General features: G+C 41.2%; 1 protein-coding gene across 2 annotated transcripts in view; it reads left to right on the top strand.

Moving 5' to 3' along the window:
• mcc (MCC regulator of WNT signaling pathway) overlaps window positions 1-27,063 on the top strand; it is a 334,586-nt gene that overhangs the window by 254,886 nt on the left and 52,637 nt on the right. For both annotated transcript variants that reach the window (XM_084687682.1, XM_084687681.1), the window contains 2 exons: window positions 3,860-4,043; window positions 9,841-10,075. In XM_084687682.1, coding sequence (XP_084543808.1) covers window positions 3,860-4,043; window positions 9,841-10,075 — 419 coding nt within the window. The remainder of the gene's footprint in view (window positions 1-3,859; window positions 4,044-9,840; window positions 10,076-27,063) is intronic.

Below are 27,063 nucleotides of genomic sequence, written 5' to 3'. Positions count from 1 at the left end.
CTCTCCCGTTTTCAGCTCAGGTTTTGTATAGGTGGGGCAAAAACCCAACCTATCAACGTCACAGCGACCTATCTTTACATCAGATCACAGACGGTTACATTCGGCACTACCTGTTCCTTCAAAGTAAAAGTTTCCCCCTTCTAACTCGATTAACCTAATATAAGTTATCTATCAGTTACATTTTATTCAAGTTTATAAACTTGCCAAATACTCTTTATTGACTTGAGTGTTCGCTCTTCCAACTTCCTTTAATGCATGTACTTTTTCATAATTGATGTAGGACCTTCTGATAAAACAAAAGTTCTGTACGTCTTCAGTCAATTCTCAAGATGTAAAAACAGCACTGGAACTCAGCAGGGTTGATGCAAAGTGTTTTATTGGTTCTCAGGTAACAAAGATTGCCAATAGAACGTGAGCGTGATCCCGGAATCAGACTGAAGTTTTCTCTGGACAATTTAACTTATATAGTCTTGTCCCTATTGTATGTTAATATGGTACGAATAATATAGCATGTACTACAAAGGTGATCACAAGTTTCATTGAATCCTTAATCATTAACCATCTTCATAATTACAACAGTATGGTGTTTTTTCCACAACACTTCTGATATCTATAAATAAACTAAATCAAAGATGCTAAGTCATGTTTTTCCATTTATATTTGTATTAGTAATATTATAAGATCACAGCAATTATAATTTGTATTGGCCTGTTAGTGTGGTGCTTTATGGTTAGCTCGCTGATAGTGTTTATAGATTCAACACCCCCTTGAATTTCTTTCACATTATAAGATTAAACTTTGTCATTGAACAGTACAAGTACAGTACAACAAAATGCAATTAGCATCGAACCAGAATTGCAAATAGTATTTACAAGTATTAAGTACATTAAGTATATGTGTATGACAAGTGAAATACACAGATGTGCAAATGGATATTCTAAGTGCCATTGTAGATGCCAAATGAAAACGAAGGTTGCATAGGCAACCGGGATGCGGAGATAGCCGCCGTCGGGTCCCTGAGGTAGACATGAGTATGTAACAACTGTAAAAAATATATAAGGGCAATTTTAAATGTGCAGAGGAAAATGGCATGTGCAACTGAAATGCAAGGATAGCAGCATGTGATGCACTAATGATCCTGTGCACCCTGCTCAGACACAGCTTGTGCATGCCACCAGTCGCTTGACCTCCTCTCTGTAGTCTGTCACTGACAATTTCTTGCATTAACATTTACCCCCACTCATCTACACACCATACTCCACACATGTAAGGGATACTTTTAAGTGGAAAAAAGTCACAATGTATTAATAATACAAAAGTTCTGTCAAGTTCCATGGTAGTTTTGATTGAAAGCAATCGATGGAGAGATAAAGGTTGGGGCTCTCACTGGGCTACTCAAGGATATTTACCTTTTTATTCCCTGGACCAGTGGTCATCAATCCTGTTGCAGGAGTGCTCCCTTTGTGTATAGTTTCCACTTCACATGGCCTTAGCCGCAATTAATGAGTAGTTGCACAACTAACTAGCACACACACACTTTAAGGTGTACTTTTTCTGTTCCTTTGTGATGCAACATTGAAGTACCATACAAAGTCAAATGACTTTCAACACCTAACTGCTGACTTTCTCTTTCTGCATGAAATACTCTAACTTGGTGATACTACATGAATTTAAGAACTCATAAATCTAAACAAACATCCAGGCACTAAAACCTTATAAAGAATATCATTTCTGAAAAGGAATTATTTCAGGTTTCAAATAAATTGTATTTGTCAAGAAATTACGCTGTGTAAAATGAAAATAAAAACAGAATGCATTGATTTGATTGATCTCATAAGTCATTCATAATAGATCATTTTAAAACATAACACGTTTAAACTAAGGAAACATTTTCCGAAAAAATAAGGTAATTTTGAATTTGATGGCTGCAACATGTCTCAAAGAAGTTGGGATGGGGCAATAAAAGACTGGAAAAATAAAGCGTTACAAAAAAATACACAGCTGGAGGAACATTTGCAAGTAAATAGGTAAAATGCAAACAGGTCAGTAACATGATTGGGTATAAAAAGAGTATCTTAGAGGCAGAGTCTCTCAGAAGTAAAGATGAGCAGAGGTTCACCAATCTCAGAAAACCTGCATCTACATATTGTGGAACCATTTCAGAATAATGTTCCTCAACGTAAAATTGTGAAGACTTTGAATATCGCATCATCTACAGTACATAATATATTAAAATAATTCTGAGAATCTGGAAAAATTTATGTAAGGGACAAGGGGGAAATAAATACTGTGTTCCTGTGATCTTCAGGCACTGCATAAAAAACAGGCATGATTCTGTGATGGAAATCATTGCATGGGCTCAGAAACACCTCCAGAACTCATTGTCTGAACATAGTTTGCCGTGCCGTCCACAAATCCAGGTTAAAGCTCTATCATGCAAACAAGAAGCCATATGTGAACATGGGCTAAAGCTAATTTAAAATGGACTGAGGCAAAGTGGGAAAACTATTCTATGGTCACACAAATTGAATTGTGAAATTATTTTGGGAAACTATGGATGTTGCGTCCTCTGAACTAAAGAGGAGGAACCATCTGGCGCTCAGTTCAAAAGCCTTAATTTCTAATAGTATGGGGGTGCATAAGGGGCTATACAATGGCCAGCTTGCACATCTGGAAAGGCACCCTCAATGCTGAAAGTTATATCCAGGTTGTAGAGCAACATTTACTTGCATCCAGCATCCTTTTCAGGGAAGGCCTTGTATATTTCAGGAAGATGATGTTAAACCACATCCTGCATCTGTTGCAACAGCATGGCTTCGTAGTGGAAGAGTCCGGGTGCTAAACTGGCCTGTCTGCAATCCAATTTCACCAGTAAAAACATTTGGTGGATCATGAAACAAAATATGAAAAAGAAGACCAAGTACCGTTGAGCAGCAAGAATCCTGTATCAGACACAAAAGGGACAACATTTCTCTCCCACAACTCCAGCAACTGGTCTCCTCAGTTCCCAGACAGATACAGACTGTTATTAAAAGAAGAGGGAATGATACACAGTGGTGACCGTGGCCTTGTCCTAACCTTTTTGAGAAGTGTTGCTGCCATCAAATTCACAATCACCGTATATTTTCCTTAACATTTTATAATCTATCAGTTTAAACATTTGATATGTTTTCTATGTTCTACAGTGAATAGCATATGGGTTTGAGATTTGCAAATCATTGTATTGTGTGTTTTATTTTATTTTGCACAACGTCCCAACTTTTGGGGAATTTGGGTTGTGTATTGATCAAGTTAAAGGGGAGACTTCTAGTTTAGTAGAAGTAGTTTTGTTCAGTAAAGTTCAGTCGAAGTAGTTCTGACTACAAATTTAGCCAATGACAGGCATTTCACGTTTAGCTCCACCCACGTGAGAAAAATTGGTTAAAAAACTGATTCACAAAGGTTTTTCTTATTCATGCTTGTTCCATTTTGATGTGATCAGGAATTATACTCACGTACATGGACCCATGTCAAACCAGGCACTGTACTTCATTGGATTATAAAAAGCAAATCTGCAAAATATGAAGTTTGCAGAGTGCCCAGTTCTCAAGAGAACAAGAGCACCTAAAATCCCATTACAAAAAATACACAGACAGATACATACACACACACACACACACACAGATTCTTGGAATTATTAGAGAGATGGATTGCTTTTTGAGTGGATCTTGCTTGGAAAATAGTAACGTGCAAATACAAAAGAAAATGTTTTGACATGGATTTGATGGCTAATATTGTAATATTTTAAATATTTTTCTTCCTGTGTGTGCCTGTGCGTGTGCATTAATGCTTGGGCTTGTGTGTCTTTGTGTGTTTTCAGGGGAGCAATCTAGAGAAGAGAGCATCTCTCAGATCCTGAAGAGGGCTCATGACAGCAGGAAGACAGCAGAAAACACAGCCAAGGACCTGTTGATCCGCCTGGATGGAAGCTGTGGAGCAGCCTTCACTGTATCTGGCTGCAGCGTACAGCCATGGGAGAGCCTTTCCTCCAACAGTCACACCAGGTCAGAGTGTGTGTTTGAAAGCGTGTTTGAGTATGGACTGGTATGATGTTGGCTTGCTGTGATGTTGTCACTATTCTTCCTTCGTAGTGCTGTGATGTAAAAACAGTATTGATTAAATGTTTTCTTTAAAAAAAAAAGGGTTTTCTAACACCGTGTCCTATCTGGATGCAACACGAGGGACGCGACTAGGGTGACCAGAAGCATGACCCTGAAAAGGAGGACACTTGGGTCCAAAAAGGAGGACAAGGGGTGGGGGGGGGAAGGAAGAGTAAATAAGAGTGCCCAGCAGACCAAGCATTATCCTTGTGCAGTTGCGTATCGCAGGCATGCTTAAAGCCCCTTTCCCCCTACTACTCACGTCAATGCGACAGAACTTACAGAAGGTATGATACCAAAGGTCCGGACCAAAAGGCTGGAAAACCGGACTGTCCGGCCGAAATCCGGACGTCTGGTCACCCTAGACGCGACTAAAAGCAGTTTGATTGCTTTGTTTTCTGTTGAAATGTCCTAACTGGATGCGAGCGACTCGATGCTGCGCAGCCCAACGTTTTGACAGAACTTTTTGTTGAATGCCCTGTTTCTATTTATTTTTGGTTGTTCGCATTGAAAGCTCTGTAGCACATGAAGTCATAGTTATGTGGTTAGTTTACATGACCAAAGACCAAAACAAGCAAACTCCAGAAACCCTCTCAGGGTTGCCACAGGTCTGGAAAGTACTTGAAAGTACTTGAATAAAAAAAAAATGAAATCAAGACCTTGAAAGTGCTTTAATTTATGAAGAGGTCCTTGAAAGTGCTTGGATTTAGTGTTTTTCCCCCCAGATTTATCACACGCTCCCCCAGCTCTGATTTTTCTCATCTTCTGATTTAATCCAAAAATGTTAAACGTTGAAGGTATGAAAAAGTCTGTCAGGGCTTTCAGTAATATGCATTTTTTAATGATTCCCCATGATTGGCTGGTTGGTTTATATCAATCTGGCAAGGTTTCATCCTGATAGAATAAAACTAAGACTGGTCTAAGACTAAAACTGGTCTAAACTAAGACTGGTCGTAATATGCGCGTTCATGAAAGTGCCCGTGGAATTCTAGAATGGAAAGTGCGTTGCCATGATACCCATTAATTACCGTTTATTCATTCAGTTCACAACTTTTCCGTCTAATTAGCTATGGAGGATCGTAAAAAAAGAAAGAGTAATTTCTCTGATTTGGAAATAAGAACATTGATTGAGAAGTATGACCAACATAAATATATTTTAACCTCGAAACAAAGCAACACAATAATCAACAAACAAAAAAGGAGCCTTGAAAAAATCATAACAGCAAGTAGGCCTATGCAAGAAAGCCAACCCGTGATCATCAGTGCGGGCCCTGGAGGTAGGCCTACGTAGATCAGAATAGGCATACAGTCAATGATTTAATAAGAGAGAAATTTAATAATGCCTATTTGATAGCTAAACTAAATCTAAGATCACCCATATTTTACCTAAACTTGACAGAAGACACGCTTGCAGCTGGAAACAGCAATCCCCCGAAACAGAGGAGACAGGAGGACACGGCCAGTCTACAAACCATATTGCTCCAAAAGGAGATTGTTCGAATGGAGGCTGAGACTGTTAAACTCCTTACTGAACAGCAAAAACTTCAATTGGAAAAATAAAAAAATAAATTGGAAATAGAATTACTGAAACAAAAGTTAAATCATTCCTATGAAACTTTTGAGGAGCCGTCCTTCGTATTTTAGACCTAGCTAGGCTATAGGTCAACTGGTCGAAATAATATGTTCTATGTTTTCCAGCCATAATGGCTTTATCAATTGCCTATAATAAGAAGCTTACACGTTCATTGTGTCTAGGCCTAGCCTGTTTATTTTTTATTCCCACAAACACACATGCACACATTCACACGTAGGCCCGCAGGCCGCAGCAAGTTCACAACGTGAATGCAAACAAGTTGCCTGGCAACATCTTGTGCTGCAGGGATAGCAGGGGCTTCTTCATCTTGGCAAAGCAAAGGGTCATGCCTTGGTAGAGGTATTTTCTCTTTCATTGCGATATTGTGCAACACCGTGCAAGCTGCTATCACTGTGCAGGCTCTCTCTGGGTGCATCCATGTCTCTCTGTGAAGACAGTGGAACCTACATTTCATATAGGGGGGTTGTTGGTTAGGTTGTGTAAGTAGCTATTCCATAGTCAAAAAGATCTGTCCATGGTGCTGATTATGTTGTGTATTACCTGCGCTTGAGCACTCCAATACATCGCTCTATGATGATGATGATGATGATTTTATTTGACCATTTTGATATAAAAACATGAACAGCATTCTGTCACACATTAAAATACATAAAATAGCCAGGGATAGACACAAAAAAGCCCGAAGGCTTATTTCCATTGTGGTCCCTGTACACAAAACATACACAAAATATACACATACATAAAAAATCACACACACAACAATGACCCCCACTAAGGCAAGCCTAATTATGCATAAGCCATTTTTTTAGGGCCTTTTTAAAATTGCCCAAACTCCCGACCACCTTAAGTGCTCCCGGTAACCTGTTCCACAGTGCAGCACCCGTATAAAAAAAGGAATCCTTTCCCATGTTGGTCCTCACCCTTGGTGGTACAAAATCAGTGGTGCTACCCCTAGTGGCATGTGTGTGAACTTCACTTACACGATTAAAATAGTTTCTAAAATATTTGGGAACATCCCCATTTAAAATCTTATGTACCATACACAGTTTAATCTGAGATACCCGATCAACAACTTTCAACCAATCCAACCTCTCAAAGTGGGAAGATTCCAGATGAGTTCTCATGGGGAGGTCAAAAATAAGCCTAACCAACTTATTCTGCGAGGACTGAAGCCTATGTTTCAAAAGCACCGTGACGCCACTGTACCATGAGCCACATGCATAGTCATAATAAGGCTGAATTAAAGCTCCTGCTAAAATTAACATTGTTCTTTGATCCAGAAACTTTGAAATTCTGGCCAAAAAACGGATTCTGTGATTTATTTTGGTGATTGCCTTTTGAGCCTGACCTAAACCAGATAAATTACAATCTAAAACACAGCCAAGGTAACTGACTGATTCCTTGGATGTAATTTCCGAATCTCCAGCTAAAACCTTAAAATCCGAGGCTTTTTTCAGTTTGATTTTTGATCCAAACAATATGGACTCAGTTTTCCCCATGTGAAGTGATAACTTGTTGTCAGACATCCACCTGCTAACAGTTACAAGTTCTGCATGATCGAGCGGGTAGTTGTATTGGCGGCATTGTAGCCTTGTTCCTGCTGAGTCCGTGGGTTCAATAATGGTGTGAGTAGCCAGCGTTTTAGTGGGTAGCCACTATCACCAAGTAAGATCCCATTGACCCCTCCGGCTTCAAACTGATTGAATAACTCACTTTCCCGGAGAATCCTCGAGTCATGAGTTGAGCCAGGCCATCACGCCACCAAATTGAATATCTTGTAGTTTGCATCGCAAACGAGCTGTACATTGATTGAATGATAGCCCTTTCGGTTGACTTATAGATTCTGATGGTGCTTGAATCCAAATATGGGTACCATCAATGCAGCCGATGATATCAGGGATGCCAGACGCCTGGCGGAAATGCTGCTTGACAGCGATTGTGTCGGCCTCGTTAGGCAAGTTGACATATTGCGGTAGGCGTCGACTCAGTGCCAGCGAGACCCTACGAATAACTCTACAAGCTGTAGATTTATGCACGCCGATCATGTCCCCCACAGTGTTTTGAAACGCACCGTTTGCATAAAACCTCAGTGCGATTAAAAGCTGTAACGTTGGCGTCAGGGCAGCATTTCGGTCTGACTGAAAGCGCAAATCATCAGACAGTTCGTCGACTAGAGAAAAAATCTCAACCCTACTGAAACGAAACCTCTGAATTAACTCCTCTTCATTGTACATATCCAGCGGGTTAGTTCTGTCTCACACTACTCTCTCACGTCTTAAAGCACGTTCATTATACAATCTATAAATTAGACGCGCCATCATTATAGGCTACTTATTGTTTTAGCTGCACTTAACGGTTTTGTGAAAATTACTATAGAAACCAACACAGTAACGTACAATGTTACAGGACATAACATTTAGGACTAGACTTAGAGAGAGAGCAGCTTAAGTCAGTGTGGTGCAACCGGCGCAACATAATTTTAGACATAGAACGTTGAGTTACGCCAGTCAACCAGGTCAACCTGATGACCCGGATGATTTTTTTTTGCTTAGTTTACTGCCCGAGTTCAGGCAAGTTACCACCAACAAGGGCTAGCTGAAAGTACAGCTGTGGACCACAATTCTAAACTGGGATAACAACCAGGTTTTCCCACCCAAGCATACCCTCCCACCCTACCCTAACCCTTACTATTTAGACCACACAAACACTTCATTTGAATAATCTTTGAAATTATTTGTTGGCCTAGTCTTGTTATTTATTCTTGTTGTTTATTAATTATTGACTTAATGTATAATGCAAGTTGGATTTATTTGTTAAATTGGACAGATTTACTGGAAGAATTTTCTATGGAATAAATAAAAATGATAATGTTTTATCTAAAGCTTGTGTCTTTCATTTGGGTTAATGTGATAGCCAATCTTTGTTTGGCCTCAATTGGCTCTCTGTAGTGCTTTGCTTACAAAGATACCTGACCTACATAGGACAACACCTCTTCTAATTGTGCTGGGTTCATCCTAAAATAATTGTGGTATCTTCTGCTGTCAAATGCCAACTCCTGTACAACATTATAGTAATCCCCCTGTTGCTTTCGCGCTTGGTTGAGTGGATGAACCCACTGCCTTGTCCTGCTGGAAGATTTCTGATTGAAAAGTAAAAGAACTGCTACTTTCCTTTCCTCAACTCTTGACATCTGTAAAAGGGTCCTTTTTGAAAACAATGAAGACAAATTCTAATTTTAGTCATTTGGGGAATAAAGTTTAACATTTGAATGATGGAGGTAGAGCCTTCTCGAACCACACCTTCACATTTATATGATAACAAAGTGACAAACAGATCTCCAACTGACACTTGCTGACTGAGTAACTCTGGCCTTTTCAAGGTAAATGAACATTGCTATTTACCTACTTGCTGTTGGATACATACTGAATATCATTTCCAATAAAAAAGAAAATATAAATATCAAAATATAAAACATATTTTATTATGTTAAAAATGTACAAATGTATGTAGATAGCAAGTACTTACCCATCTTTTACGAGCGGTTACTTCTCCAGTCTGATCTCGAGCGCATAGCTGATGGGTACGTAGTTTGTTTACACTACGTAACAGAAGAGTATATTTTACGGATTCAGTAGAAAGCAGCCGATGAATCGCGACAGTTGGACGCTTGCATCCAGTGAGGACGCGGTGTTACTTTCCTGCCAGCGTCCTGCCTGACGTCATAAAGACTTGAATTCCAGGACCCTTCCGTTGATATGCTGACACACGATTAATGCTTTCATTGCTGGCCCAGTTAATTGTTCAGACTAACTGTGCCTTGTATAATAATTTGTTCAGCCAAGTTAGATGTGTTTAATATCAAAGGTCTAAAAGCAGACACCATGTAGATGGTGTGTTTCACTTATCAGTGATTGTGAAACAGAACACCCAGTATGTGTTCCATTTTCCCTAAACATCTGTTTGTGTCCAGTAGCCTGGCTGTGTCAAATTTGTCACATTTTAATGTGACAAACTGCAAATGTGTGACTGTAGTTGGAACTATTGTGTACGGGTGTGTGTACAAAAAGGTTATGTGCCCTTATGGTGACCGTGTGTTCTTCCTGACAGTACTACCAGTTCCACGGCCAGCTCATGCGACACAGACTTCTCTAAGGAGGATGAACAGCGACTGAAGGATTACATCCAGCAGTTAAAGAACGACCGTGCGGCGGTCAAGCTTACCATGCTGGAGCTTGAGAGCATTCACGTGGACCCCCTCAGTCTGGAGGAGAAACCCAGAGGAGACACTCACAGGCTAGACCTGGAGAATGCCGTTCTTATGCAGGAGCTAATGGCCATGAAGGTAAGGGTGCAAGCACACACACACAAGAACAACTTGGAGTAATGCCATGCTCAAGCAACTGTATTCTGTTCAGGATCTCATGACCATAAATATGAGAAGATACACATTAGGGGTGTACAGTACATAGGAGTAACGGTTTGGTAAGTATCACGGTTCGTTATGAGTTTATTACCGCGGGGGAAAGCAACAAAGCCCCAATGCTAGGTTTCCTTTCATATTACTTCAATGCCACAGTCTAAACTTTGTCAATCTGTTCACGAAGGTCGGGTCTACACAACTATGAAAACTATTTCCATGTGGGATATTTGAGCTTTTGTCCAATGAGTTCCCTTTTTACATCAAAAAATAACAGGAATCTGTGAGTTTTTAAAATTTGATTTTAGGGCAACGAGTTTCCTATCATAATCCCGAGAACCTAGCACTGTGCAAAGTACACATTTTTCAGGTTTTCATTTAAGAACCCAAGGGATTGCAGTGCCACGTTTGGATGAGCGCTTTGAGATCCCTGAGAAATTATTTGCTGCCAGTTTCGCGATGGATCTCTGTCAGCCATGTTGAGATGGCCAAAAACTGGGTATAGGCTACCCAGTGTTTGGAACTGATCATGGTTGTATTTATGGAAGAAATGCTGCATAGATAACTAATAGAAAGACCATATTAAACGTTGATTAAATCAGTATAGCTGAAAGGTTATTAGTTATAATGTGCTTGAACCACTGATCTCACGTGACACTGTGTTAAGTTGAAATGCTCTGTTTTGCTTTGATGAGTAGTTCGTGAAAAATGCAATAGTCCTACAAAGTGCATCGCTTTCAATGACAAACTGATTAAAGACAAGCAGACTCCGCTAAAGATTGCGAACGCCAATACAGTCAGGTGAGCAGAGTTTTCTGTTTGGTTGAAATTCTAGCTAACTAAGATTAGAACCACTGTTTGCAGTGGATACTTTATTTCAGTATCGGTGGAAGGTAATTAGGTACAACTATTGCTGTGTAAATGACACAAACAACTAACTACAGTTTAACCTAAGTATGCTGTCCTCTACCTGTGTTTCCTCTTGGCAGGATTAGACAGCTAGCTAACACTTTCCTTATGCATACAAATTAATGACGAGTGTTGCTTTTTCTTGCGTTTACTCTTTTCAACTTTGTAATAATTTATGCAGGATGGATCACTGTACAAATACAAATAATATTCAAAGTTTGTGCGTGGAAGAAGGATAAATACAAAACAAGCGTGGAACATCCGCTAAACAAAACAAAACTAGCATGAGTCGTCCCTAGTGACAACTGTACCCTAGGTGGCAGTATTTAGGCATTTCCTTGAAAAGGCAGAACACTAAGATAGGAATTTAGTTGCTTTACATACTTTCACAAAGCTTATTTACGCATCACTATTTCAGCGCAGATATGGTCAAATCTTTATGGATGAAATGCTGGCTAGCTAACAAGTGTAGCCGGTGTAGATCAGGAAAACTCACTCGTCAGGAATGTATTCAACGAAGTACAATGGTAAACTCTAGCAATTTCGAGGATCATGTTGTTTAATTGAAATTAGTTGAACTACATGCTCTTCTGGTTCCACCCATTGGCATTTATTTGCTTTTCATAATGTATGCTTCATGTTTTGGCTACCCGCAATGTTTTTGGGGCTATCTTGTTGTTTACGATCATTGACCTATGCACTTTTTGTAAAGTACTCTCGTAAGACTAAACGACTAAATGTATACAGGTCACCCATACCAGTGAGGCGCTATATTTTCATTGGCGTAGCTGGTAGTGGTCACGCTTGGGATGCCAGAGGTGGCGTATGGAAGATTATTCCTGTCAAAATGAAAATAAAATGATCAAATTATAAATTAAGTGTTAAAAGCTTAAAACGTCTGCACAAATGATTCATGAAATGTTTAAATTACACGTGGTGCATGACGTTTCCAATTTAATTTCAACCCTGTGAAAAATAAATCGAAAATTACAAATTACTCTGTACGTAAGGCATGCCAAACAACGTCAATGGGCGGGCCTTTCGGCAATGTCCATTTGACTTAGTCTTAAGAAGATTGGTGCACGTTTTCAGCCATGGCAAACAAGTCGATGTCCCAGCTCCTAAGGGATTCTGCAGCTGTGCTGGAGCAAAGTCCTATGACAAAAATGACACCTGTTTCTCATCAAGCAACTGTGGCTGGATCAGCACCGGACCAAATGGGATCTGGGGCTCAAGGTTGGTATGCTGTCTTAGACCCATATTTATATTTAGCCTGATAGCAATGTTGATGTTGTACACTTAGAGGAGGGCTGCAAATGTGAATAGTTGAATGCAGTTTCCATAACGTATCACAGTTTTTAAGTACAGAAACATACATTGGACATTAATGTCAATCCATCCCAAACATCACCCAATCTATTTTACAATGTGTTCTTTTTAGGGGAGGTAAATTGATTTTTTGCACCTTACTCGTGCCAAAACGTTACCCAACGTTATCCACGAAGAATAACAGGTCATCCTACTCCTTGTCAGTCTTCAAAACGAGGGGAAAAGTGTGTTTCATACACACACAGATTTCTTTAGGTGCCGAAAGTTGTTGTTGAATTTGGAGCTGGAAAGAATAGGGTTGGGGGAGAAGAAAATACACATTTCTGGTCAGTATGCTTAACTGTTCAGTCTTTAAAGTATAAAATTGGTTTCTATATACCCTGTGTTTTAGTGCATCAATAAGGTCACCTTAATATTGTTTTCTTGTTTCTTTTAAATTAGACACATACTGTTCATCATCATAGTTTTGTAAATAAATAATTTGCCAGTTTCAAAAACTGAAATATGCTGGAGGGTTCCAACTTCTAAGGCCCGAGGAAGTATTGTGCCCATCCCATGTCCAGATGACGCCCCTGAATATTTGTGCTGTGACAAAGTTGGAGAAGGAGCTGCCACCATTTACAGTAAGGGAAAAAAATATTTGATCCCTGCTGATTTAGTGCCTTTGCCCACTGACAAATAAATGATCAGTCTATAATTGTAAAGGTAGGTTTATTTGAACAGTGAGACAAGACAAGATTGTAGATCTACATAAGGCTGGAATTAGGAATGCACCGAATCCAGGATTCGATTTCGGATTCGGCCAAATATTGGGCTTTTTGACGGGGTTCGGATTCGGCCGAACCCGAACCCTACGCTTGCACTACGCGTGCTACGCTGGTCGACATCATGACGCCGCCGTTGATTACGGGCAGGTTTTTACGTAGGTGGACTGCTCAATGCAGTAGGCTGGGAGAAAGTGGAAATGGAACTTGTGAGCAGAAAAAGTGTTCTTTGGCAGTACTTTCAGTCAAAAGAAGGCGATTCAAGTCGAGCTACATGTTCAATTTGCAATGCCGATTTGCCTATGGTAGCAAGGACTCTAAACACTACACAACATATCCGCTGTTAAAACATTTGCGTATGAAACATCCGAAAGAAATCAAGAAATCTAAAAGGCTAATATTTTGTATATTGATTGAATCTTGAGATAGGGTAAACACAGGCATATGGTATTTGTCAAAATAGTTTTTTTTTTTTTATACACTGCTGTGGATGTTGTTTTCATTAATGTGTTTACTGTGTTAATGGACTGAGGATGGGAGTAGGATTCGGTATTTGGATTCGGTGGAATCTTAACCAGTGGATTCGGTATTTGTCCGAACCCCAAAAATCTGGATTCGGTGCATCCCTAGCTGGAATGGGTCTCGACCCTCGCCAAGCAGCTTTTTGAGAAGGTGACAACAATGGAAGAAACCTCTGGTTTGCACGTTCACGGTGTGATGTATAAAAATTACTTGACGTGAGAACGTCTGTTTGGCTCTGTAACGTGGCGAATTCTGACTGAAAAGTGCTGAAACTCACCAAACATTACAAAATGAAGTTTCCACTACAGTTACTGTCATATGTCGATGATGTTGACTATTCAAAAAACATAATTACCTCCGCTAATTACATTACATTTGGCAGACACTATTATCCAGAGAGACTTACAGTAAGTACAGGGACATTCCCCCGAGCCAAATGGGGTGAAGTGCCTTGCCCAAGGACACAATTCCTTAACCGCTCATTTCTTCTTAAATTCTGCCATGGTCCGGTTCTCCGAACCCACTGCATCTACGGACCTAGTGACAGTTTTCCACTCCGCCAACTTTCATTTGTTGCTAATACCGGATGACAGGCCGCCAAACAGGACACATGTCCTCGCCTCCACCTCTGTTGTTAGGACCTCAATCTCAGTCTGTGACATGTTTCTTTTTTGCGTGTTTAGCCATTTTAATTCAGACATGACCTCAGCGGCTCATTTATAGGCCATCTGCATATTAATTAATGGGAGGAGGAAATGCGAGGTTAGTGGCTCGTTCATGTACGGTCAATCTCACGTTGATTGTGATTTATAAAGGAAAGGTGTGCACGACCGGTTTTATATATGTGACTATTTCTGTGCCTAGGTACTTTTCAAGTTTTAGCAGTAAGCCATGTTCTGGTATGTAAGCTGCGCAATCTTTTATACATGATGCCCCTGGACCTTAATCCCATAGGAAATCTGTGAAGGGAGCTTGAAGGTTCAAGTTGTGAAATCTTATAATAATTTCATTTCTTTGTCAGTGGGCAAATGTACAAAATCAGCCGGGGATCAAATTATTTTTTCCCTCTGTGTATGTCCGACCCATTCAAAAAGATCTTAATATAGAGGTCAGTGTAAAACACAAAGATTTAGCAGTAATTAATGGATGCATTTAATTGACATCTTATTCTTGCATTCTTGGCAGGTTGTTGAAGGACAAACTTTTGCAAATGGGCCACCTATTGTCTGAGTGTATTGCAGCAACCAGTGTGTAAATGTGTTAAATATGCACATACATTTTCTGGATGTACACTTCATTCATGCTTTTGCAATGTGTGTCTGTATAATCACTGATGGTATAACGTAAAGAACATGGCCACCTAAAAATCATATTACTTCCCACAAATGGCACAGTAAAAACGTTCTTATCTTGCATAAGCAGAATTGCAACCAGTCCAACAACAGCAACAGTACTGGCAGCTCACAAAATGACAGCAGAAACAGAGCAGGAACCAGCAGTAACTGAGCAGGCACAGTAACAGAGCAGGCACCGTAACAGAGCAGGCACCAGCACCGACAGAGCAGGCACCAGTACCGATCATGAATTTGAGGATCCTTCTGAAGTTGAAGGTGTTCTCACATTTGATCAATTGACATCATATTATAGTGTTACTATTAAGAATGCCTGTATGAAAGTAAATGATAAATAACATCCCTTTCCCAGAATGTATTATTTGACTCAACATGAAGCACCAGTCTATTATAAGTCTAAAACTAGGTTAACCTATGTGCTAATCCAGCAAAAATATGTTTATCTATACTTTTGTGTTTTATTTCATACTGGAAAAAGGAGACTGACAAAGGGCAATCCACATACAGATTTAGAAGAAATTTGTTACAAAAAGCTGGAGATTTCCCACCTCTACGGATTACTATGGATTTATCCGACACTTCTGAAGACAGAACAAGGGGTTCTGTCGCTCTACAACACAAAGCTGACTGGGCATGTTCATTGTCGATCAACTTAAGAGGTAGAGTGTAAGCTTTATTTTTTATTAGATTGAATTATTGTATTTTATTAGGGGATGCCGCAATTGGAGATGGAGTAACCAGATATTACTTTGCATTCAACATGTATATGACTAACACGTGTGTTAGTCATATACAGGGTGTGCAAGTGCATACATTGAAATGCTTACTCCTGGTGACCTCAATTATATAGCATCAGAAATGAAAAATATTACAAAAATAACACGTCAGAACGATACTTTTCACAACCCACTGGATGGCCATAGCTGCTCATTTACTAGTTGTAGACAACTGAAATAATTGTTTAATATAACAAATACTGATGTAATTGTAATTATTTGTTCATTAAGTTTACTGTTTTTATTTTGTATAACTCTTCTCAAGAAAACACAGCCAAAACATTGTTCTTCATTGCAGAAGATGATCACCTGGTTCCATCTTCCTCATGAGTACTTCTGGATAGTGATCTTTTCAGGGTAATTGGGTGGGGATCATAGTAGAACCGTTCGCGATCCCTGTCAGGTTAAAACAAACCTGCAAATTCTACTGAATACACTGAAGCCGAGTGAAAGACAATGGTGTCCAGAAGCTCAACAAATGACAAGAGCCCTCCAGTCCGGAGCAGGAAGAAAGGCCAGCACTGACCATCATATGTCTGAATGTTGAAAGACTGTCTACCAGTGCAATATTCTCTGCCTACAGGAAACCCACCACAGACCTAAAAATTCTCGCCCCCGAGGGGAACGTATGACCACCCTCATAGAAAGACCACATGAGAAATATGGCAGCATCATGCTGGCAAAAAATGGCACAATCACCGAATCAACATCAAGGAGCGATGAAAACTACATTGAAGTCCTAACCACTGATCTGCAGTAGAGATGCAGTAGAAGTGTGGGCTGAAAACTGCCAGCTTAATCTGATCCACGACACAAAACAGCCAAAGTCCTTTAACAGCGGACTATAGAGAGCAGACTACAACCCTGATATTGCATTTGTTAGCCACAAGATCGCTGGATTAGGCATAAAGCTAGTCTTGGAGCCACTGCCAAAGACCCAACACCGTCCCATTGGCATTAGAGTCAATACAGCAATAACCCCAGCCACAGTTCCATTCCGAAGAAGATTCAACAGATTCAACATTACATTTACATTTATGCATTTAGCAGACACTTTAGCGTTCCTAAGTGCCGTTGTACTCCCGGACCAAGTGCGTCTTGAGCCTTTTCTTGAAGGTGGAGAGACAGTCAGTGTCCCTGATGGAGGTGGGGAGCTTGTTCCACCATTGGTGGGCCAGGCAGGAGAAGAGCTTGTGTTGGGACCGGGCGGTCTTGAGCAGTGGGACCACCAGGCGGTTGTCTGAAGAAGACCGTAGGTGACGGGTGGGGGTGCACGGTTGAAGGAGAGACTTTATGTAGTCGGGTGCAGTCACATTCACTGCTCGGAAGGTCAATACCAGGGTCTTGAATCTGATACGGGCGTTGATGGGTAGCCAGTGGGGAGAGATGAGGAGCGGGGTAACATGGGAGCGTCTGGGTAGATTGTAGACCAGGCGGGCCGCTGCATTCTGAATTTTCTGAAGAGGGCGGGTTGCACATGCTGGGAGACCAGCGAGCAGCGAGTTGCAGTAGTCCAACTTGGAGAGGACCAGTGCTTGGACTAGCAGCTGGGTGGAGTGCTCATACAGGTATCTCCTGATCTTCCGGATGTTTTAGAGGGTGAATCTACACGACCGGGAGACTGCAGCAATGTGGGCCGTGAGGGAGAGCTCGTCATCTATGGTAACCCCAAGGTTCCTGGCAGAGGATGAAGGGGTCACCGTTGCAGATCTCAGGGTGATTGACAGATCGTGGGAGATGGAGGGTTTAGCCGAGATGATGAGAAGTTCTGTTTTGGCGAGGTTCAGCTGGCGGTGGTGCTCGGTCATCCTCCTGCTCAGGCGGAGATGTCTGTGAGGCAGGCCTCAATCCTAGCCGAGATCCCCGGATCAGTCGGGGGGAACGACAGGTACAGCTGCGTGTCGTCAGCATAGCAGTGGTAGGAGAAGCTATGGGAGGTGATGATTGGTCCAAGTGAGGTGGTGTACAGAGAGAAGAGGAGGGGTCCAAGAACGGAGCCCTGTGGGACGCCAGTGGAGAGCTGGCGAGGGCCTGACAGTTTGCCTCCCCAGGAGACCTGGTGGGATCTTCCCGACAGGTAGGATGAGATCCACTGGAGTGCAATGCCAGTGATGCCCATCTCATAAAGTCTGGAGAGCAGGATCTGGTGGTTAACCGATTTAAACGCTGCAGAAAGGTCCAGCAGAATGATGACGGTTGACCTGGAAGCCGCTCTGGCAGACTGGAGGGCAGTGGTGACTGAAACGAGGGCAGTCTCTGTGGAGTGGCCAGTCTTGAAGCCCGATTGGTTGGGGTCAAGCAGGTTGTTCTGAGAGAGAAAGTTTGACAGTTGGTTAGATACAGCACATTCAATTGTTTTTGAAAAGAAGGGTAACAATGATACCGGTCTGTAGTTTTGGAGGACGGCAGGGTTAAGGGAGGGTTTTTTGAGTAGAGGGGTAACCTGTGTGGCCTGTTTGAAGGCAGAGGGAAAGGTGCCAGAGGTAAGAGAGGAGTTAAGGACATTAAAGAAGAAAATTTATGATGGAGGGGGAGATGATTTGAAAGAGAGGGGAGGGGATAGGATCAAGGGGACAGGAGGTGGGGCGATGAGACGGAATGAGGTCAGAGATCTCTGCCTCGGACAGGGGATAGAAAGAGTTTAGATATTTAGTTGGGTCAGTCATGGAGGGTGAGAGGGTAGGAAAGGTGGTTTAGGGAACCGACTGCTAATGTCTGCAAATTTTTTCTCAAAGAAGGAGGAGAAGTCGTCTGCTGTCAGGGTGGAGGGAGGGGGTGGGGGAGGTGGGTTAAGAAGGGTGGAGAAGGTAGAGAAAAGTTTGTGGGGTTTGAAGCAAAGTTAATTTTGTCCAGAAAGTATAGGGTTTTAGCACCAGTCATGTGAGAAGAGAAGGATTTAAGGAGAGAGTGATACTTATCAAGGTCCAGACTGTCTTTGGACTTGCACCATCTCCTCTCAGCTGCCCAAAGGGTGGACCGTTCTTCACAAATAACATCCGTAAGCCACGGGCAGGAGGGAGAAGATTGTGCAGGCCTGGTTGACAGGGGACAGAGAGAGTCAAGTGATGCAGTTAAAGTGGTTAACAAGGAGTCTGTGGCAGTGTTAGTTGGGTGGGACGAGAACTTGTCAATGGGAGGGAGGGAGGATGTTACAATAGAGGAGAAATGGGAGGGAGATAGGGAGCGGAGGTTGCGCCGGAAAGTTACAAGGGTAGGGGTTGGAGGGAGAGAGACAGAGAATTGGATAAAGTAGTGATCAGAAATGTGCAGTGGGGTTACAGAGGTTAAGTCATTGATACAGTTATGTGTCAGGACGAGGTCTAGCTGTTTGCCTTCCTTGTGGGTCGCCGGTGTGCTCAGCAGTGCCAGATCGAAGGAAGTCAGGAGAGACAAGAAGATCTTGAAAGGAAGATTGCCCATCTCCCAGCAGACCCAAGGAATTATGACAAGTTCACCAAGCTTGTGCATGAAGCACCCTGCAAGACGATCCCAAGAGGCTGCCACACTCAATACATCCTGGGCCTTGACGCTACAAGTACCAAACTGTATGAGCAATACCAACAGCTCTATGAATGAATCTGAATGGATTCTCCAGCTGATGAATAAGTGCATGCTGACAAAAGACATCCAAAAGATCTGGAGGAAAACCAGGATTATTGCCCTTCTGAAACCAGGCATTCCAGCGCATGCAAAGAGCTTCTGCCTAATCTCTCTACTATGCCACCTCTACAAGCTTGCCCCTGTGGCTGAACCATCATCCCTCAACAAGCTGGATTCCGACCTGGCAAATCTAAAACATGCCAACTTGCCAAGCTCACTCAACACATTGACGATGGATTCCAGAAAGTACTGGTAACAGGAGCTGACTTTGTTGATCTGTCTGCCACATATGATACTGTGAACTATTGCCTCCTAAAAAATATATTGGAAATGACAAAAGACCTGGCACTCAGACGTCATTGAAGCCCTCCTGAAAGACAGGTGCTTCTTTGTGTCGCTGGTGACAACAACACAATGGCCTACCTCAAGGTAGCATACTGGCCCCACTACTCTATAACATATACACCAACGACCAGCCAATGGACCAGAACACTGAGCGTTTCATCTATGCCGACGATCTCTGTGTAACATCTCAAGAGAACTAGTTTGAAGCAGTAGAAGCAAACCTCACCACAGCCCTAGATGAGTTACTCCTCCTATTACAAGCACAACCACCTATATGCCAACCCTGCAAAGATCTGTTCCTTCCATCTCAGGAACCGTGAAGCCAACCGACCACTTAACATCAAATGGTCTCGAACACCACTCGAGCACTGTACCCACCCTGTCTACTTTGGAGTGACCCTAAACCCAACTCAAAGACATATAATCCAAAGTCAGTTCCCGAAACAACATCCTACGGAAATTGACCAACTCCAAATGGGGAACCACAGCACACACATTAAAATCTACTGCCCTGGGGTCTCATTCATAAAACTGTGCTTAGGATTCTTACAAAAAGTGTACATACGCCCAAAAGCCTAAAATGGCGTACGCACACAAAAATTCAGCTTTATAAACCGTGCGTATGCACACCTGTACGCAATGTTCCCTTTATAAATCAGATTATCCACAAGTGTGCGTACTTGAATCAGCATTGTACCCCGCCCTGAACACGCCCATTTTTAACCATAAATAGTCAATGCAAAGCACCTCATGAATGCTATTCTAGTATCTCCATGACCCTGGCATACGATTGTTGTTTACGGTGAATCATAGCGCATGACAACTTCTCAGACACTGTTAGCCTATTGGTGGAGCCCGAAAACTCAGAAAATGTGGTGGCCGGTAGATCATCAATAAAAAAAACTGCGAGTGGCGTCAACTGTGGCAGTGATACTGCGAGTCGAGATACAATTTGAAAACAAAAGCGTTTTGCTATGAACAGTAATCTATTAAAGTCTGGACTGATAACGAGGACGTAGAGTGTAGCGACTGTATTTCCAGTTTTTGACATATGAGGATATTTGCACAGTATTAAATAAATATATTTAGTTATACACTGTGTTCTGCAGTTATCTAAAGGTAGGATATGTGATGTTATCCTGTATTTCATGCAGTCGGGGAATCTCCCCCTCCTGAACTCCCGTAGTGGACAATCTGATGGAGAGGAAGCGCTGAATTTGTATTTAAAATTTGAGATGGATTGTACAAGGTGTTTGTGGAACAAGAATCACTCAGTACAAGCGCAAATAACACTGCTGGATGTAATCTTCATGATAATCATGAAATTGAATGAAAAAAACGTGTGTGAGGAAAACAAAATATATTAATATTACGAGTTATGTTCTCCCCACATTCAATTTCTGCAGTCTGACTAGTACGGTCATCTGCGTCGCCAATTCCAACTGTTTTCAAAATGTGCGTAGGCTACGGGAGGGTGAGAGTTTGCGTGGAGGACTGCACATTCTCCCGTCAAGTTCGTTTTTTATAAATCACAACCTTTGCGTGGAAAGTGGCGTACGCACATTTTCAGCCCCGTTTTGTGCATACGCAAGCATTATAAATGAGAACCCTGGCCCTGTGCTGTTTCTCTGTGGAACATGCATGTCCTGTTTGGGAGAGGTCAACCCATGGCAAGAAACATGACCCAGCACTGGACAACACCGGCCGCCTGAAACCCACCAACACAAGCAACCTGCACCTCCTCGCTGGCATTGCCCCTGCTGATATTAGACTGGAAGTTGCTAGCCGAGTCGAGAAAACAAAAGCTACTAGCGATGAACGCCATCTCTTCCATGGATGTCACCCTCTTGCCCGACTATGTTTTGTGTCTTTTTTGCAAAAACAAAATCATAGCTTGATGACCCAAAGACTTTAACAGATGCTGATCATACTCCAGTGTGTGACCTTGCTATCAGCTAGGATTTGCCACCAGTAAATGATGAGAACAGGAAATGGCTTTCAAAAACCATCCTCCACCATGCAATACTTAACAATTGTTTAGTGTAATTGCATCCTACAAGCCTAACTTAATGGTTTCCCCCCTATGCTGTCCATCTTCTGACATTAACATGTAAGTACCATACTGTTATTGTTTTTTAAATTGTTTTTGTTTCAAGGTTATTGGTCGCAGAGAAAGGCAGATTAACCAGATCAAGAGAGGACTGAAGGACACAGGGGTGCTGTGCATGCTCAAAGAGCACCCCTCTCTTATTACAGTGGTGTTCCCAAGAGCTGCTAAAAAGCATTACATTGATTATCTTTCGCTTATGTCTTTATTGCAAATATGTCTATTTTTTGTGTGGTTTAGTTATTTCGGGGGTCCACAGATGGTTTTGGAGAAAATCATATGGCTGATCGAGCAGGATGAAAATGATGAGGACCATCCAGAGGTTTCTCTGGAGCAGATATGCAGACTGACCTCATACTTCCAGGAGTACATAGAAACAGGACATTTATGCTTCAGCTTGTTTCCTCAATATGCGATTTGGGAGTTCTGCATACAAACCCTAACCCATATGTTGAAAAAAATCTGCTAGTATAAAACTATATAATTTACATGTTATAATGGGACATCCTATTCCTACAGCTACAGCAAAGGCAAAGGACATGGAAGAACTTGTTATATTTTGGGTGGTCTGGCCAATCCTCCATCAACATCTTTATGTGGAGGTTTCTGCATGTGTGAAAATGCCAACTGCATTCACATGAATGGTGACAATCAAACTCCTTGCTCACTACACAAACTATATGAACCAAACAGACTTGAAGGCAACAGTGTCTGTGAATTACAGCGTATTTGGCTTAATTTAGGCAACTATCCTTTCAGAAAAGTATGGAAGTTTATTCAACTCTTTGTCAAAGCAGTTGTCAAATGGCAATTCATTATGCAAATGACAATGCAATCTGTTGCGTTTAAGAAGGACGCTGGACAATATTTAGCACGCAGCTCACTTTACTTCTAGACCAACAGAACTGACAATTTCAAACTTCCACAGCTGCATACTACACATGCACCTAAGGGTTAACAAAAGAACACTCATTAATTTGTCCCGACGGACATAACACAATCAATTCAGTTTGAATTATTTTAAATAAAGATTTTATTGAGTGCTTATTACATTGCATTTCATATTGACAAGGTTTTTGTCGACTCATTATCAAATGTATATGCATTTTTCAAATGGCAATTCAATGTGGAAAGTGGAGATGCAATCCGCAATTCAAATGGTAAAGCATTTGTCAAAAGGCAATTCACTGTGGGGCAGCGAACCAGCGCCCCCGGTCTATTGCATTATCATTCACTTCTCACCAAAGTCTTTTGGTGCAAAATTCTAATGGAAATGCAATATGTCAGTGACTCATCAAGGCGGGTCTCCGGTTAGGGTTTTGACGTGTGTTTATTCTTACACCTTCAATTTTGGCTACAATTTAATAAAATATTTGCTTTTATTGACACACTGCAATACTATTGTTGAATAAAGTGTTTTAGTGTACATCTTCACTAACGGAAAGACTACGTTTAGTTGAGTTCTGGTTGTATTATCAATCAGATTTAGAGAGTTTAACATAGACCAAGACAAAATTACAAATTTCAGTACACTGGTTAACGCAAGTTCTAATGCGAAACAATTGAATTTGTGACCATGCAGTTTGTCAGCGATAAAGTGAGCAAACAGCGTTTGATCGACCATGATGAATTTGAATTGTATTTTATTACAGGGGCAGTGCACATTAATGAACATAACTGTAAAAATACCAGAATTAGACAATATGGCTACTTGTCATCTGTAAACCCTTGACAGACTGTTAAGAAGTCACCCCCCAAAAAAAAACATCTTATATTAGTACAAAAACACATTAAGTAGCCTAATTTAAAAAGGTACGACGTGATTGATTCCAAGCACACTTGATCATTTAAATACCTTAAATAAGTATGACATTTGATCTAAACTCATATGACTGACCTAAACGCAGCAAACCACGGGAAGCAGAAAACGTCTGACTTGACAGCTCCGTTTTAAACTCCTCCCCCGGCTGCAAGCGGCAACTCTCACAAATCAGAGCAGCCAGCCGCAGCCGATGTCGAACACCTACAAAAGTGGTGTGGCCGAAGTGAAATGCACACTGTTCAATGTTTTCCAAGTCACTGAACGAGGAAAGGGCGTCCAAACTGAAGACAGGCCTTGACGAGTCACTGACAGACAGTGTTGGGGTAGTTACTCAAAAGTAATAGATTACACATTACTAGGTACTTTTTCAAAGTAATGCTTTACTTTACTAGATTGCTCACTTCTGAAAGTAACTAGTTACACTACTAGTTACATTACTTTTGGATTACTTCATAACATAACATGAGATGCACTTGCCAAATAACAATATATGTAGGCCTACCATATATATGCCCAAATCAACTCAAATTATTATTATAACTAGAGAGCATACAATTTCTGGGGAAATTGTGAGGGTGTGCTTGTGGCTGCCCCAGCTTTCCATACACTCCTGGTGTTTACATATTTCAAAAAGCATTTAAGTGTATGACTACAGTTCTGACCATTGTGTTCCCTTGATAATAAGTTTGTAAAAATGACATGCATCACTCAGATGGAGGAGAGGTGATACTGGTTGGTTGGAAGAGAAGGAGGCCAAATGTAGCTCATGAAGATGCAGCGCTAGATAACTTATTAAATTGTAATCAGATATAAACAACTTGTTGGTTGCCCTATTATGTCCTATTATCCTCCTATCATCGCCCTATTATGTAATTTGAACGCCCTGAACGGCATCATTTGAGTAATGAGGGCAAGCGTAGGCTTATTGATTACTTAAAAAACGTTAAGTTTCATTATGCATCATAGAGGAGCCTAGTTAGAGAAGGATTTAGCAGTTTAATATTAGAAGCCTATTTTATTAATAATTTTCAGAGTAACCTCAAACCTTTCTTTTGTTTCTTTGACCTTACATTTTCTTTGAGGGCTTAGTGGTCTCGGTTTAACATCATTATTTATAGCACTGTTAGCTCGCAATGTAGACAAAGAATGCCCCTGCAACAAAGTTGTAACTTGGTAACAAGTAGCCAGCTAGAAACCGAGCAGAAGTTTGTAGCCATATAAAGGCCTATAAATATAGGCTACTTGATTTGGCTGCAAGATTCGCTGATTTTGAGTGTCCAAGATATGATGGATTCTGATCTGGATCAACAGTCTAGCCATGTAGCTAAGGCTTGTCCGGGAAGAGTACATTTATTTTTACGGCAAGTCTGGAAGATCAATTTAGGCTAGTGCTACTTGCCCCGATACACTGGACAAGTTATTAAAACTCAAACAAAATCAAATGCAATGTTAGGCCTACTTCACGTTATGTGCCACTCGTTACGTCTATCGATTTTATTTGAGCGAATTCTGCATCAGTAAAACCACCAACCCAAGATCTCTACAGACCAGCTAATTTCCTGCTCAACACTTCAACGGGGGCTTATTACTTGAAAGATGAATTAGGCTATTTACGGTCGTCTCAGTTACACCATGAGGGGTGGGAAATACTGTGATTTGCTTAAGAAGGCAAATGGCTAGTAAAACATAACATTTCATAATAATTTCAATAAATCAAGCAGCGCAGCAAGACCCAGTAAAATGTATATCCTACAGCTAAGCAAGGCTGAAGCAGGCTGACATTAATTATTTTCATGAACAGACAAAGTTTTGACATTGACAAAGTTTAGGCTGTGGCAATGAAGTTCAGGTTAGTAGTCAGATACTTTCACCTATTGAAAAACTTTTGAGTAAGGGGAAAGCCAAACATGTTCCGTCGCCGTTTGACTTTCTAAACATCTCTAAAGAGATGTTTTTGTTAGCTACTCATTAGTGTCTCGGGTAGGCTACAGCGTTGCAGTGAGCCGCCACACTGATTTGAAACCACAGGTAATGGTCATTTCACCAACAAATCGTTTATTAATGTCAAAATAAATCCTACAACAAAAACGTATTTGTGAGGAATGTTTATTTTAACGATTGAAAACAGATGCATCATGACCACTGTAGTATGTGTTGCCCAAGCAACAGAGGCTAATGTCATGATGCTAATGCTTCAGTGAAATAGTAGACTACCGTTTCCGAAAGTAGATGTGGGCCTACTTACTTAATAATATCAGCTAATATTGTACATTACATTTCACAATTATGTTTCACACCACAAAGTGAAATGATTAAATATCACCCTGGCCTCTTTGCTTGTGGCGTTTCTGCAGCTGCCTTGCAGATTAGTATCCCCCAAGTTAACAGATGGGAAACTAATGTTCTGCTAGAGATAGTCACGCGAGTTTTCGTGACGTTGGTGACGTTAGTGGCGTCAGTGACTGTGGCTAGCAAGTTAGCCACCGTTAGCTTCACTTTTTGCCACAAAAACGTAATTTCTACTTAAACCGTGCAATGGAGCATAAATCCCAATACAACCAACGCAATCGCTACCGAGACGAACCTTTTGACATCGCCGTTGTCTATGTAGTCCAAATATTGAGGCATCCTTAGGGGGGCGAAAAGAAACAATAAATAATAAATAATATATATGTGAGATAACAATGGTTTGTGCTCGCCGAAGGCAAGCACACCCCAATGAGGATATACACAATATCTCTCTTTTATGCTTTTTAATACCACAAAACTGACAAAGTTGTGAACATCAACCTAAAAGTTGTCAAGCATAACAAGGCTACAGTAGGTTACTAGCAGTAAGCAAAATGTCTCAAAATAAAATAATGCTTTAAACTTTAAATGGCAACATTTCCTCTACTATGTATGCTGCTTCAAGCCTGTTCATCTCTGCTTTGGTAACCTGCTGTTGAAAGTCAAGTTGTGGCTGCTTGGCTGGTGTCGACACTGACAACGGCAACCTTTTATCGGCGTCAGTGTCACTCAGAGTCCGGGGATCTTTAGCTACTACTCTTGAGTTAGCATGTTGTCGTTGAAGATGCTTTGACAGATTACAAGTTGTGTTCGCGGCGGTGGAAAGGTGTTTTTGGCTGGGCCCAATGTACATTCATCATAACAGTGAGATAGCCCCAAACATTGTGGGTAGCCAAAACATGGTGAAAACGAAAAAAGTCCCAAAGGGAAGAACCATAAGAGCATGTAGTTGAACAAGTTACAATTAAACAATTTAACAACATGAACCTCAAAAGTACAAGGGTGTACAGTACTTGTGGGGAAAAAAGCAAGCAGCAAAAATATATGACATAGCAAGTACAATAGTTTTAGTCAGTTACAAGTCAGTTACAACTAACC

Source organism: Hypomesus nipponensis, chromosome 22 (assembly GCF_054491055.1).
Source record: "Hypomesus nipponensis isolate SF chromosome 22, ASM5449105v1, whole genome shotgun sequence".
NCBI lineage: Eukaryota > Metazoa > Chordata > Actinopteri > Osmeriformes > Osmeridae > Hypomesus > Hypomesus nipponensis.
The sequence above is the reverse complement of the archived record's forward strand: the minus strand, read 5'-3'. Positions and strand labels throughout refer to the sequence as shown.